The 13,384-nt window shown below is 36.0% G+C and overlaps 1 protein-coding gene across 13 annotated transcripts in view; it reads right to left on the reverse strand.

The window, feature by feature from the left end:
* Positions 1 to 13,384, reverse strand: part of LOC309604882 (serine/threonine-protein kinase MRCK alpha) — a 319,353-nt gene that overhangs the window by 55,587 nt on the left and 250,382 nt on the right. For 7 of the 13 annotated variants that reach the window (XM_082339883.1, XM_082339882.1, XM_082339884.1 and 4 more), the window contains 4 exons: positions 10,023 to 10,128; positions 9,446 to 9,594; positions 7,875 to 7,966; positions 5,446 to 5,522 (listed from right to left, as the gene is read on the reverse strand). In XM_082339883.1, the coding sequence (XP_082196009.1) occupies positions 5,446 to 5,522; positions 7,875 to 7,966; positions 9,446 to 9,594; positions 10,023 to 10,128 (424 nt within the window). Of the gene's footprint in view, positions 1 to 4,328; positions 4,377 to 5,445; positions 5,523 to 7,874; positions 7,967 to 9,445; positions 9,595 to 10,022; positions 10,129 to 13,384 lie in introns of all 13 variants that reach the window. The other 6 variants (XM_082339881.1, XM_082339890.1, XM_082339879.1 and 3 more) reach the window with 1 other exon arrangement.

Here is a 13,384-nt window from a genome sequence, read left to right on the forward strand (position 1 = left end):
CAACGCATGTTTTAGAAATTTGTCTTCCATTGATTCTCACGTGTGATCGACTTTTCCCAGATACAGCTAAACCTATGCTGCCAAGCCCAGATTTCTATGATTGGTTATGACAGAATATGAAAGAACCTAGGAGGGAGAACAATGTTAAAGGCAAGACACAAATGAAGGAATCTAGGAGCCAGGACTGAAATTAAATATTTTGGGACATCTTAGTAAGCTTCTATATGAGGCCAAAACCAAGAGTAGAACTCAGCTTGCCAATGCTCCCAGGCTACTCTTCTCTTAATATGCCAGAATGCAAGAAAAGAACACGATACTAGGAGTACTGGACAGTTGGACTAAAGGTACTATCTCTATTCCTTTATGTCTGACCTTTATATTCTAGAGCTTTCATTCCTTGATTTACTCTTTTCCTCAGTACACTAGAGTAAGACAACCTCCAAAAAGCAAGCTGATACATTCGCATTTGCCAGATGAATGGGCAAATTCCATTTCTGTGAACTTAGGCTCAATGAACAGAGTACAGAACTGTAATTTAATAAAACTCAAAACTTACCTAGCATGTGTTTCATATATATGACAATACGTTTATCAAATATAAACAGCAACTCATTCATTTATATAACTATAACTAGTATTCCTTGAATATAGTCAAGTCAAGCATTTTGGGGGTTCACTTGAGAAGGAGAAAATGAACTGAACAGAATGGGAGGTTCCGGTAAGCTTAGTCTGATGATCCCTGGATCTGCTATCATGGGAATGAAGGGAACAGATGGGGGAAAACCTAAGCTGCTGAGCTCCATTTCCTCCCCCCACCTGCAACCTGCAGGACGACGCTGGGCCTAATATGCAGTATCACAGGCAGTCTAGGATTGGGCACGTGGGGTTGAGAAGAAAGATGAGGGTAAAAGAGGAAATAATTTCCACAGCAGAAGGGATCCTGGTATCTGTTCGACTGCTATCTCAATAACTCACATGGGAGTGCCTTACCCAAGGGACCACTAATCAAAATGGTCTCAGTTTCTTTCAAAATTAACTCACCCCCCCTCCCCCTTTTATCTGCCCTAAAGAATGCCATGTAACCCTTTTGTCAACACTTCCCTATTACTCCAAAGACTGAGAATTCTAAAAAGTCACTCTCACTAATGGGAGAGTAACCTATCTACTAGTGGGAGTGCTGTGGTAAATAATTACTGAAACCACTGGACTAAAGATTTTCTACGGTTCTCTTCTCCTTGAAAAGTCTATTATTCTACAGGTAGAAAACTCCAAACGCTGAGTTACAGAAACAGAATGTTGAGAATGTATTCTGCTGTGCCTGAGTCAGAGGGAAGGAGGGACTGGTGTTACATATACTCTTTCTCTTCTGTCAAGAGCTGTCTAAACAGTGTAACTTAAAAGGAAAGCATCTTGTTCCAAATGTCTTCCCATATTGCCCCAAATCCTAGCATTCATCCGAATTTTGAATAACAGGCAAAACATACTGAGGAAAAATTAGAGGTAGGAGAGTGATTAGGTGTACTGTTTAAGTAAAAGAATTATAGTTTTAATAGGCCTGTGTGGGAGGGTTAAGGAAAAAACTAGAAGGTAATTTGGGGGGAGGGGCGGCACTGGTGATAAAGCTCTGAAGAATTGGAGGGCAGTATGAGGGCACTAGGTTACTGGGGGCAGATGGAGAAGGTCAATGATGTGTGGACACAAAAGAAAACTTCATTTGTGCAATTTGGCTTAAAACTAACCTTATTCCCTCCTACACCTACAAATTCCACTGCAATTCAATTCCACTGCAATTCAATTCCCTCCTATACCTACAAATTCCACTGCAATTCAACATAATCTTTTTCTTTTCTATACCAATGAGATAGAAAACAGAAAAGAATGAGCAGAGGATGTGTCCTATGGATTAATTAAGAGACAGAGTCTACTTAGTATAGAGCGCAGTCGCATATTTTAAACCTCATGCACAACAACGTAACTAGTTTGGGCACAAAGAACAATCAAGATTTATTTTAATCCTTAAGAATCCACATGCCTAAGAGAAAGGAAGCTACAGAACTTGAGTTTTATACAAAACATCTTGGATGCTGAACCCAAGCATGCCAAAGATTGAATACCATGATTCAAAACAACATTCTATTATGACTTTGAAGGTGAAACGGATGATAATGCTGGGAAGGGTGGTCACAGTTACAAAGTAGGAAGAGAAATAAGAGGTCTATGCCATAAAATATGAATTAAGAATACAAAATATTTTTTTAAATGGGAGGTTACTGCTGGCCTTTGCCCTGACACGTAAAAATCATTTCCAGTGGTAATGTGATTCAACAGGAGGAAAGTATAGTGATGCACATTGGTGGTAAGTGGAAGGCTGAGTGGTGAAGAGCTAAGAAAGTACTTAAGTGAAATTGAACTTGTGGACAAGAAAGGAAGCTAAAGACAACACAGCAATGGAGGGGCACTGGTCTATTAAGAGTAAGGAAATAATAACCAATATTATTGAGGGTATTACATACGCTGTTTCTTTAAATTCTCAAACAACCTTATGAGATTAATACTATTATTATCCTTGTTTGTCTGATGAGCAAACCAGTGCATAGAAAGGTTAGATAACTTGCTCCTAATTATATACCTAGGAAGTGGCAGAGGCAGGATTTGAATCAACTTAAGTGCTTAAGCAATAAATTGAGAGGAAAGTGCTTAGGAAGCAAATGAGAGAAAAACCACGCCCTTGAAGAGCGTGGAGCCTGAATCATAAAGATTCAGCAGCCTTTGTGAACTTAGTTTCGGTTTACTTTATAATAGGAGTTCCTCTGTGCTACTTTACAATTTACATGTATGTCTGAACTGTATCTATGCTGGGTAATAGTGGGTGAAGGGTAAGAAAGGGTACTTCTGGAGGAAAAGTAAAAGTGGGAAACAGACACTACAGCTGGATGGTGGCAGAAGACAGCATATGAGAGCAGAGATGAGATAGGAGTGGGCTGAGATGTGCTTCTGCTGAGAAGAGCTAACCTATTTACCAAAATACATACTACTCCTGTGTTGTACATTCAAAGATTTTTGTGGGAGAAAAAGGGATGTAGAGAAGAGTTTATTAGAAAGAAAAATGAAAATGGTCTTCTAGGAGAAAGGACAATTAAAATACTTGTTCAAACTTCCTTCCCATTCTTTTTAAGGTGAATGTTATCTGTATGGAAATACCATACTGAGTATTTTAGAATAGTAAAATATACATCAGATTATAACATCAAATATTATTGTACATCAAGAGTTCTCTTTTTATCACACTGCAGAATTACCTAGTTTAATTATTTGTCTCAAGAATAATAAAATAGTTTCCATTTAGAATGGAAAGGTGCACACTTTGCTATAAATATTTCAAAGAAATAAAAAATCACTTTAAAATATAGATCAGGAGTTTTCTGTAGTAGAAAATTATGCTTAATACTCTCCTCAATATCAGAATTATATTTAACAAAACACAAAAAATAAAACATTTAAAGAATTTCCCCTGGTTTAAAAATAGTTATATGCACAATATTTGCATTTGAACCCATTTTATTTCCAAATTTCTGTAAAGATAGAATGTTCAACAGGATAATACAATGCTTTACAACAAGAATTATTGTGCCATTTAATGTGGATTAGCGAGAACGTATATGTCAGGTATTTCTGTAAAGAGAGGAACACTATACATTAGGAACTTCTAAATTATTAAATCTATACAATTAATTTAAGAGAGAAAATGATAATGCAGTCAATTTATAGTGAATATAGTGCATCTATTAACTAAAATCATTTTTTACATTAGAAGAGAAATTCTGTCAGCATTAAAAATTGATCTGTACTCAATTATTGTGTTATGATAAAATCTACTGGAAGAGTTAATAAAACGTGTCACTTGTTCTGATTATACCACCAGAGGTTTACTTTTAACTAACATATAAACTAAATAGTAAAGTGCTGAAAAGAAAAGGGGAATGTGAAATAGAAATTGCCATGAAAAACAAAAAGGAGCAATTATTTATATCTATATATCTATAGTGACAATAATCAAATAAGCATTCCAGTCTTCAGAATTGTTGCAAAGAATGGAACTATAGAGATTCTCTGATGGACAACACATTTTTAAAAGTACATTTTTACTTTATTATATTTAATAATGATAACTCTTCATTGTATTTAAAGTAAGAAAGAAGCACATTTTGGCTCGCAAATTATCAAGTCTGATATTTCTAAAACTGACTGCATTACTAGGTAAATTCTTCATATCAATTCACTGATCTCTTTTACTGAAGGATGCATTGGTTTGAAAATCAAAGACTTACGTCATCCAAAAAATCAATCAGTGAAGATGAGGAAGAAGAAAAGGAATCCTATTTAACGAATACAGCAATAAAAAAATAGAAAATATGGATGAAGCAATTTAATAAGAACAAATAATAAATCAAAAATTTTGTAAAACAATTGAAAGGCAAATGACATTAATTCAAATAAATAAATGAGAAAAGCAGTCACTGTCATTGTTTCTCAAGAAACTTAGAATTTCATTAATTACTTTTTAAAGTGTGATTCTTTTTTCCTTTCCCAAAAGAATGAAATACAATTCATATACTGTGCTCAAAATGTATTAAGCTGAAGCTCATTAATAATCAAATTAAATGGAAGCACTCCAGAAGGTAACAACTAAAAGTAAGCAACAGAATCTCTGCCTCTAATTGTTCCTGCTAGAATGTAAGCTTCTTGAGGGGCAGGACTTCGTCAATTTGGTCACTACTGTATCTCCAGCACCTAGAACAGTGCCTTGCACAGAGACATACGATTATTTGTTGATTAAGATATAATCACTAACTTAAATTTTCTGACATAAAAATATACTTCATATCTTAATTTTTTTTTCTAGCAAAGAATTTAAGTACCAAAGAACGACAGAGTCACATAATCACTATTTCATTATAATGGAGTGTGCCAAATAAACTCTATGTAATACTTTTAACAGAAAGCATTCTTTTGGTATACTTCTAAAAAACTGAATTGATTTGGAACTAGAACCAGCATTGCCCTATTGTGAGCTCTGATATTTTCACTTGTTTTTTACTGTGGCTCTATGCTTTGGAGAAAAAAGAAAAGTGTCAAAATTATTTAAAGTTAGGATTTGTTCTGCACTTACTGTTCCTCAGGGAAAGAGATGAAATTTCTTTTAAATCTTATCAACGACCCTCTTATTTAGCTCTTTCTTAGATTTTTCTTAAACACAAGAAGAGTTTATGATTAAAGTTTCCATAACATTGCAGAACATATTCCTTTCCTAATACGTTTTTGTTTATATAAGATTCTAGGTCCTCTTATATGGGATGCAATAAAAGTTTTATTGCAAATAAATTTTAAATCACAAAGTAAATTTTAAATTGACTGCAGAGGATATATGAAAAGTTTAATACTTACTTCAAATTGATCCAGAGCATCGGTAGGCGTATTCAAAAATGCCAAGAAAGAATGCTGTGAGTCTTGGTGCTCTATACCTAGAAGACAGCAGCAACTTTTTTTAAAACTAGAACAATTAAGACTAATTTTCATGGATAACCTTTCCTGTCTGAATCTATTAAAAAGCTGCTCGCAAACTACTGTATTTTAAAACCAATTAATATCACTAACTCCACATACTTAAAAAACTAAAATACATTAGTGTTTCTTGGAATATCACTCAATAGTTAAATTACATCAGACTCCATGAAATACTTGTTTCTTGACTTACTTGAGTTCCTGAATTTCTTTTCCTATACAGTACACTGTAAGAAGCACATTAAATGTTTTGGTACTCTTGAGAAAATTTTTAAAATAGAACCCTCGTTATGCCTGATTTTTCTAAGGTAATTTATCACCAAACAAGGTTTCCTTTTTGAAATACTCTCATCAAGCATATAGTACATATTAATATAAATAATCTTTTATTAAAAAATGCAGTGATACCACAAACTTATTTAATTATGAAAAAACTTTTGCTAAGGCCTCAATCTGATTTCATTTACTGTTTTATTGACAAAAATTGCATGAAATTAAAAAATTTTGTCTGGGAAAAACTAGGGTTGGAGAATGAGGACTCCAAACCCTAGCTTTTCTCAGACAAATTAAAAAAATTTCACGCATACCTCTTGGCTATGGCATTAACTTTAAATACATGATTTCCAAATTAATTCTTAAGATACACATAATGATAAATACTAGGGAGGAAAAGGAGAAACAACCAAAACACATTTTTGATCTCCATATCTTTTAAGGAACTGATATCAACTGATAACAAATTATGTGCTTTTTGAATGACTCTCTAATAGTATACCATAGTTGCCAGATAAGGCAGTATGTTCAGAAATTCATTCCATCAATGAATATTTATTGAAAGCCTTTTATTTGCCAAACCCTGTCTAGATACTGGATATATAATAATAAATAAAGCAGGAAAACAAAATCCTTGTCCTCATTATATAAACATTACATTGTATTATTTAAGTAGACTATTATCTTACAACATATAGTGAAATTTTATTATTCTGCAACGTTCAAATTCCAAATAAAAAGCCATACCCATAGGTTAGTCTGCAATGGGATAAACGATTTCTTCTTTTGCAAGTTTAAATCTACTTTAAAATGATGCAATCAATGCCAACTGGTGTGTTACAGTAAGTCATACTCTTCACTGGTCTCTTTTCTATATAAATTGCCTTTAGGGCCACAGGTCCTCCATGTCTTATATATTCTTTTTGCTCTGCTCACTAAATCATGCAGCTCCTTCCACTCTTCATACATGAAAATTAAGCTTGATTCTCATTTTAGCATGATGCTTTGTACTCCTAATCTGAGTTCCTAATTCACTTTTTCTGGGTTCCTTCCTTCCTTCTTGTTCACTAGGAAATTCAATCAACGAAAATTTATTGAACATCTACTACTTTTAATGGCTTTTTCATGTTAACTCCTTTGTGTGATTACCCTCTTTCCTCCACAATTTTAAAAGCAGATGCGGAGACCCAACCAGCTTTACGTCGCTGTGTGTCACAGGACAGGGAAATGATAAGGCGGCACATAAGTACAACATAGAGCCAATTAACTAGTTCAGTATTCAGTCAGGAATACTGTCAGGAAAATGAATTTCTAACAGCTATATATAAGAGATCCTTTCATTAAGATAATAACATCCTGAATTTTAAAAAATTAAATCTTCACATTCTTAATGCCCATGTTATGGAAAGAACGTTGAAGTTCACGTCATAAAGCTACCAAGCACTCTGAGTTACTTTTTACATTAATGAAAAAATGCTCAAGTAATGTTTTCAAGAAAATGGGAATAAATCCTGGAAAATCCCACAGGGCAAACAATTTGAGTATCAAACATGGAAGAAGACACCGAAATGCCCAAATAATTCTTTGTCATTGAATTGCCTTTCTAATACTGGATTAGGTTAATCTTTAGTTATTTCATACATTATTTCGTCAACTACCCTGAGAGTGAATCCCCTATAACATTTGAGAATAGTATAAAGTATATGATAAAAACAAGTTTTTCCAATCACAAAAATATTGTTCATGATATAGTCCATGGTCCTGAAAAAACAGTCAAATTTATGGCAAAGTGAGTTTTCTGTTAAGAAATCTTTAAACAACGTGTATCAAGTAAAACAAAATGACTCAGGAGACTTGTCTACCAAATATGTGCGTGTGTGTGTGTGTGTGTGCGCCATATACACATACATCTATAAATGAGTGCCAGAATTGTGTATGTGAACAATTCTCCTGCCTACACAATAGGCTGATTCTTATATAATAAAATGCATTCATAACAGAACATTAAGTCCTCGTTGATGCAAAACACATTCCCATACCCTTTTCAGATCTAAGCTCTTCAGTGTCCTTTATCAGTTGTTCAATTTCTGATAGTAGTTCCAAGTTCTTCTTCTCTGAATCTTTTAGTTTACTTAAGGGAAAAAAAGGAAAAATGTCATTATTTATATTGTTGGTTAGTGAGCCATCATGTATGTAGTTGAACTTAATTGGTTTAAATGTCAGTCATGATAATGTAGGGAACTGAAAACTACTGCAGGAAGGACAAACCTAGCCTGTCATCTACTCTTGCGTAAATAAAGATTTACTGGAACACAGTCAGGCTCATTCATTTATATGCTGTCTGTGGTTGCTTTTGTACTCAACAGCAGAGTTGAGCAGACAGAAACTATATGGTTTACAAGCCCTAAAGTATTTATTATCTTTCCTTTTATAGAAAAGTTGCTGGCTCTGAGCTACATTATTAAATTAAAAAATGTCATAAAATCAAAGGTTAATTTTAGAATTCTGTTAGACTTCTTTCATAGAGAACCATGAAAGTGACTAAATATATAATTTTCAGTTTGACTCACATTCCTGATTTATGAACAAATGTGTAAATTTATATGTCCTAAGCATAAGCAGAAAGATCACATTTATTCCAAATTACGATACAGAGAATGACATTTAGCAGTTCTTTACGTTGGGATCAATTCATATTATCCAAAAACAATTTTTTTCCATTTTCAATGTTACACTAGCACATTTCAGTAAAGCATAATTAATTTATGATTGGATAATTCATAGCAAGAATTTATAATTCAACTGGGGTGCTTCATACCATTAAAAACCGCATTTATGGGACTGTATTTCTTTTCATGACTGAATGCCTTTGCAACATTTAGTATTCTGAGCACCAAATGGATTTTTCTATTTATATTTTGATTTGCAACATGAACTTTCTACTGTCCCTCTGTATCACCTTATTCCTCTATAACTTATTCTTGAACCAATCTAATTACGAGTTTCCTTTTATCATTTATTTATTCTGAGTATGATTTATTCTACTGTTGTGGTAAGAATGGAGGGAATGTATCCATTAGCTAACTGTCCTGGACCTGTGGGCGATACACTTTTTTTAATACATAACATGAAAGAAAGGATAATTTAAGTATATTCTACCTTTATGAAATTTACCATCACTCGAAACTTCATGTGTAAAAAGATCTATGGTAGAGGCCAGAATTTTCAGATGACTATATTTTGTTCTGACTCTATGCTGCAATTTTAGACTAATGTGCTATTCTTGAACAAAAGATTATTTTGGATTTAACGGAATAAAATTTGAGAGTGAATTTTACAAATAAGGGGATAAGTAAATAACAGAATATTAATTAGTACTATTAATTCCACTTTAAGGACAAGTCAGATAGAAACAAAGCTGTATTAAAATTGCATCACTGCACACAAGGCCTAAAATCATCAATTCATTTTCAAATATTCATAGTTTTTTTCTGGTCATCACTTAAAAAAAAAAAGGGGGTAGGTAGGAAACTAAACGTGTAACTTCTCTCCAGATACTTTTGGACCAAATTAGAAATCACTCTAGTGGGACTATATTATTCAGTCTTACCGTTCTGTTATGATGTTAGACGCTTTAACTTTATTCAGCTCTTCTTGGATGGCCTGCTTAGCTCTTATTTCTGCATCCAGAGCTGACTGCAACTCCAGTCTAGCCGACATATCCAGTTTTGCAAAACGACGCATTTTCCAGGGCATATCCTATGAAATAATATGACTGAGGTTTTAGCTCCATTCGATTTTATTTTTAACATTTAAATTTAGTAATATAAGTGAATTTGGAAACTACTTAAAAGAACTATCTTTCCCTAATTAAAGAATTAAAGAGAACTATTACTTGTGAAAATATATTATTTTTCATTAAATTCAGAAATAACTGTAGACTCACATTATAAATGCATTTATTTTTTATGGTTATTACCATTAATGGCTAGCCACACAAATTATAGTTAAGCAGCTATGTATTATAATTTCCTAAACTGGAAAAACATTGAATGATTTCTCATGAAAATCTTTACAGTAGGCAAAGCCTAGACAAACTGATGTAAGCACTCAGATTTATTACAGTGTTTTCTGAGCCTTCCCACCGACTAATATAATAAGCCTGCTTGCTAAATGGCAGAGCTTACTGTTGCTCGGGTACCCAAGCTGGAGTTTCTTAAAGCTTCCAATTCTTCAGTCATTTTAGAAGCTAAGGCCTGAAGATATCCTCGTGCATCCTTTTCATCACTGACCCTAGAATATATGCAAATAAAGACAGAGATCAAGTACCAAAGTAAAATAGAAAACTTCAGTGAGATATATATTATTTTAAAGCATCATAAAGAAATAAGTGAAAAGTGACAGAAATTTGAAGATGTTCTTAATATCTTCTTTTAAAGGTCTACCACAGTACTACTATCTGTCAAAAAGTGGGAAATGGTTTACTGAACTGTTCAGTTATTTACAGATAAAGGTGGCCACGTTTAGGAAGGTCCAAATTATACATATCTGATAAATCAGTAAAACTCACCCTTGAGCCACGGAATTAATACTCTTTTAATCTAACATTAAACATACACACACACACACACACACACACATACACTCACATGACTTCTAAAGAATAAGATTTCTTATTAATTAGATTCCATTTTTTATCTAATGAAAACACAATACACCCTTCTTAAAACTGAAGTACACTAAATTTAGAAAGTTTAAAGTATAATATTCTGTAAAAAAAAAATTCTGTGTTGTAATAAAGCTCTCTTGTTTTCTAAAGTGGTCAATGATATAACAAAGAGAAAAGATTAAAGTCTACTGAAACTCAGTTTCTACACCCCCCCCCCCCCGCCCCCGCCCTGCCCCGCCCCAGCAGCGCCCCAAGGCACGTGGGATCTTAGTTCCCGGACCAGGGATCAAACCAGGGCCCCCAGCAGTGGAAGCAGGGGAAGCGTGGAGTCCTAAACACTGGACAGCCAGGGAATTCCCGAAACTCAGTTTCTATTTACTATTTTAAGGCTATCTTGCTGATGTAATTATATGATTTTAGAGAGAAATGTTTTCAAATTCTATTCAATAAAATTCAGGTCATTGAATAGCCATGAGGAAAGTATATTTCAGGTAAATCAATATGTATCTGTGATGCATACAGCAGACAAGTTTAAATCTTGAGGCTTGATTCAGCATCTGTTACAATTTAAACTCCTGAGGAGTTAAATTCATTTGTCTACCTACATATCACTCCATATCTACATCTTAAAGAGGCCCTTTAAAAGGGGTTTGATCCCTTCTTCTCTCAGATGGGAAAGTGCTTTGGAGGACAATCAAAAGAATAAAGGAGCAAATAAAATCACTGTTAAGAAGTTGCCCACTCTAGTGATAGTAACATATTTGTAGGCTCTACATACATGTATATATGTTCATAGCCTTTTAAAGTGGCTTAAGAAAATATTAAGAAAGTTTGTGTACTTGGATGCTGTTTCCTTCTAAAATTCTTTAACTTTCGACACCACAAGTGACCACAATCTTTTAATTTAATCACCTAATCTATAACAAAAAGAATAAATATAGATGGGGGAAGATTGTTTTTCCTCCAAAGACATTTTTTATTTTCCTCTAAAGACACTCACAGAGTAGCAATTAAGAAAACTATACTACCATTTAACCAGGCTAATAGGCCTCAGCCAGTGCTGGTTTAGTATCTATCATAGCTCAGAGATCTTGGCTTATGCACATTTCCAGGAACCTATGAAATCCAGTGTGTTTTATTCACTTTGGAAATCAAATAACTTCATGTAAATTGCTATAATGTTGTTTGAAATATTATATAAAAAACAATACCTTCTAACTTTGCTGTTTATTTACATCTTGAATACACTCATATTCCCTTACCACAGTGGTCTTCCACTAATTCTCAACTTTTGATTAAACCTATGTCTATTTTTCCTGGCTACAAAAAATTACTGATGGGAAGGGTGATGAAAAAAGAAAAAAAAAAAGACTCGGTCAACTACACTCTAATGCCATTTAAGTTCCACTAGGCCCTAGGTCTTGCACAACAATTCCTTTTCATAATCATTGTCTACTTCCAACCTAAATCTTAAAAACATTGCACTTTCCCCAGCCCCAACACCATCTCTTGCCGCTTCCTTCTAGGCCATCTGGTTAAGCTTACACTACTCATTCTCTTAACTTCTTTTCTTTTAAACAGTTTTAGGAGGAGCTTCAAGATGGCGGAAGAGTAAGACGTGGAGATCACCTTCCTCCCCACAGATACATCAGAAATACATCTACATGTGAAACAACTCCTACAGAACACCTACCGAACGCTAGCAGAAGACCTCAGACCTCCCAAAAGGCAAGAAACTCCCCACGTACCTGGGTAGGGCAAAAGAAAAAAGAAAACACAGAGACAAAAGAATAGGGATGGGACCTGCACCAGTGGGAGGGAGCTGTGAAGGAGGAAAGGTTTCCACACACTAGGCAGCCCCTTCGCGGGCTGAGACTGCGGGGGGCGGAGGGGGGAAGCTTCGGAGCCACGGAGGAGAGCACGGCCACAGGGGTGCGGAGGGCAAAGCAGAGAAATTCCCGCACAGAGGATCGGCGCCGAGCAGCACTCACCAGCCCGAGGCTTGTCTGCTCACCCGCTGGGACGTGCGGTGGCTGGGAGCTGAGGCTCGGGCTCCGGAGGTCAGATCCCAGGGAGGGGACTGGGGTTGGCTGCGTGAACACAGCCTGAAGGGGCTAGTGCGCCATGGCTAGCTGGGAGGGAGTCCGGGAAAAGGTCGGGAGCTGCCGAACAGGCAAGAGACTTTTTCTTGCCTCTTTGTTTCCTGGTGTGTGAGGAGAGGGGATTAAGAGCACCGCTTAAAGGAGCTCCAGAGACGGGAGCGAGCCACGGCTGTCAGCGCGGACCCCAGAGACGGGCATGAGACGCTAAGCCTGCTGCTGCCGCCACCAAAAAGCCTGTGTGCAAGCACAGGGCACTGTCCACACCGCCCCTCCCAGGAGCCTGTGCAGCCCGCCACTGCCAGGGTCCCGTGATCCAGGGACAACTTCCCTGGGAGAACGCACGGCACGCCTCAGGCTGGTGCAACGTCATGCCAGCCTCTGCCGCCGCAGGCTCGCCGCACATCCGTACCCCTCCCTCCCCGCGGCCTGAGTGAGCCAGAGCCACCGAATCAGCTGCTCCTTTAACCCCGTCCTGTCTGAGCAAAGAACAGACGCCCTCAGGTGACCTACACGCAGATGTGGGTCCAATCCAAAGCTGAACCCCAGGAGCTGTGTGAACAAAGAAGAGAAAGGGAAATCTCTCCCAGCAGCCTCAGGAGCAGCGGATTATATCTCCACAATCAACTTGATGTACCCTGCGTCTGTGGAATACCTGCATAGACAATGAATCATCCCAAATTGAAGAGGTGGACTTCGGGAGCAACGATATATATATATTTTTTCCCTTTTTCTCTTTTTGTGAATGTGTATGTGTATGCTTCTGTGTGTGATTTTGTCT

Source organism: Balaenoptera borealis, assembly GCF_965194805.1.
Source record: "Balaenoptera borealis genome assembly, chromosome: 1".
Lineage (NCBI taxonomy): Eukaryota > Metazoa > Chordata > Mammalia > Artiodactyla > Balaenopteridae > Balaenoptera > Balaenoptera borealis.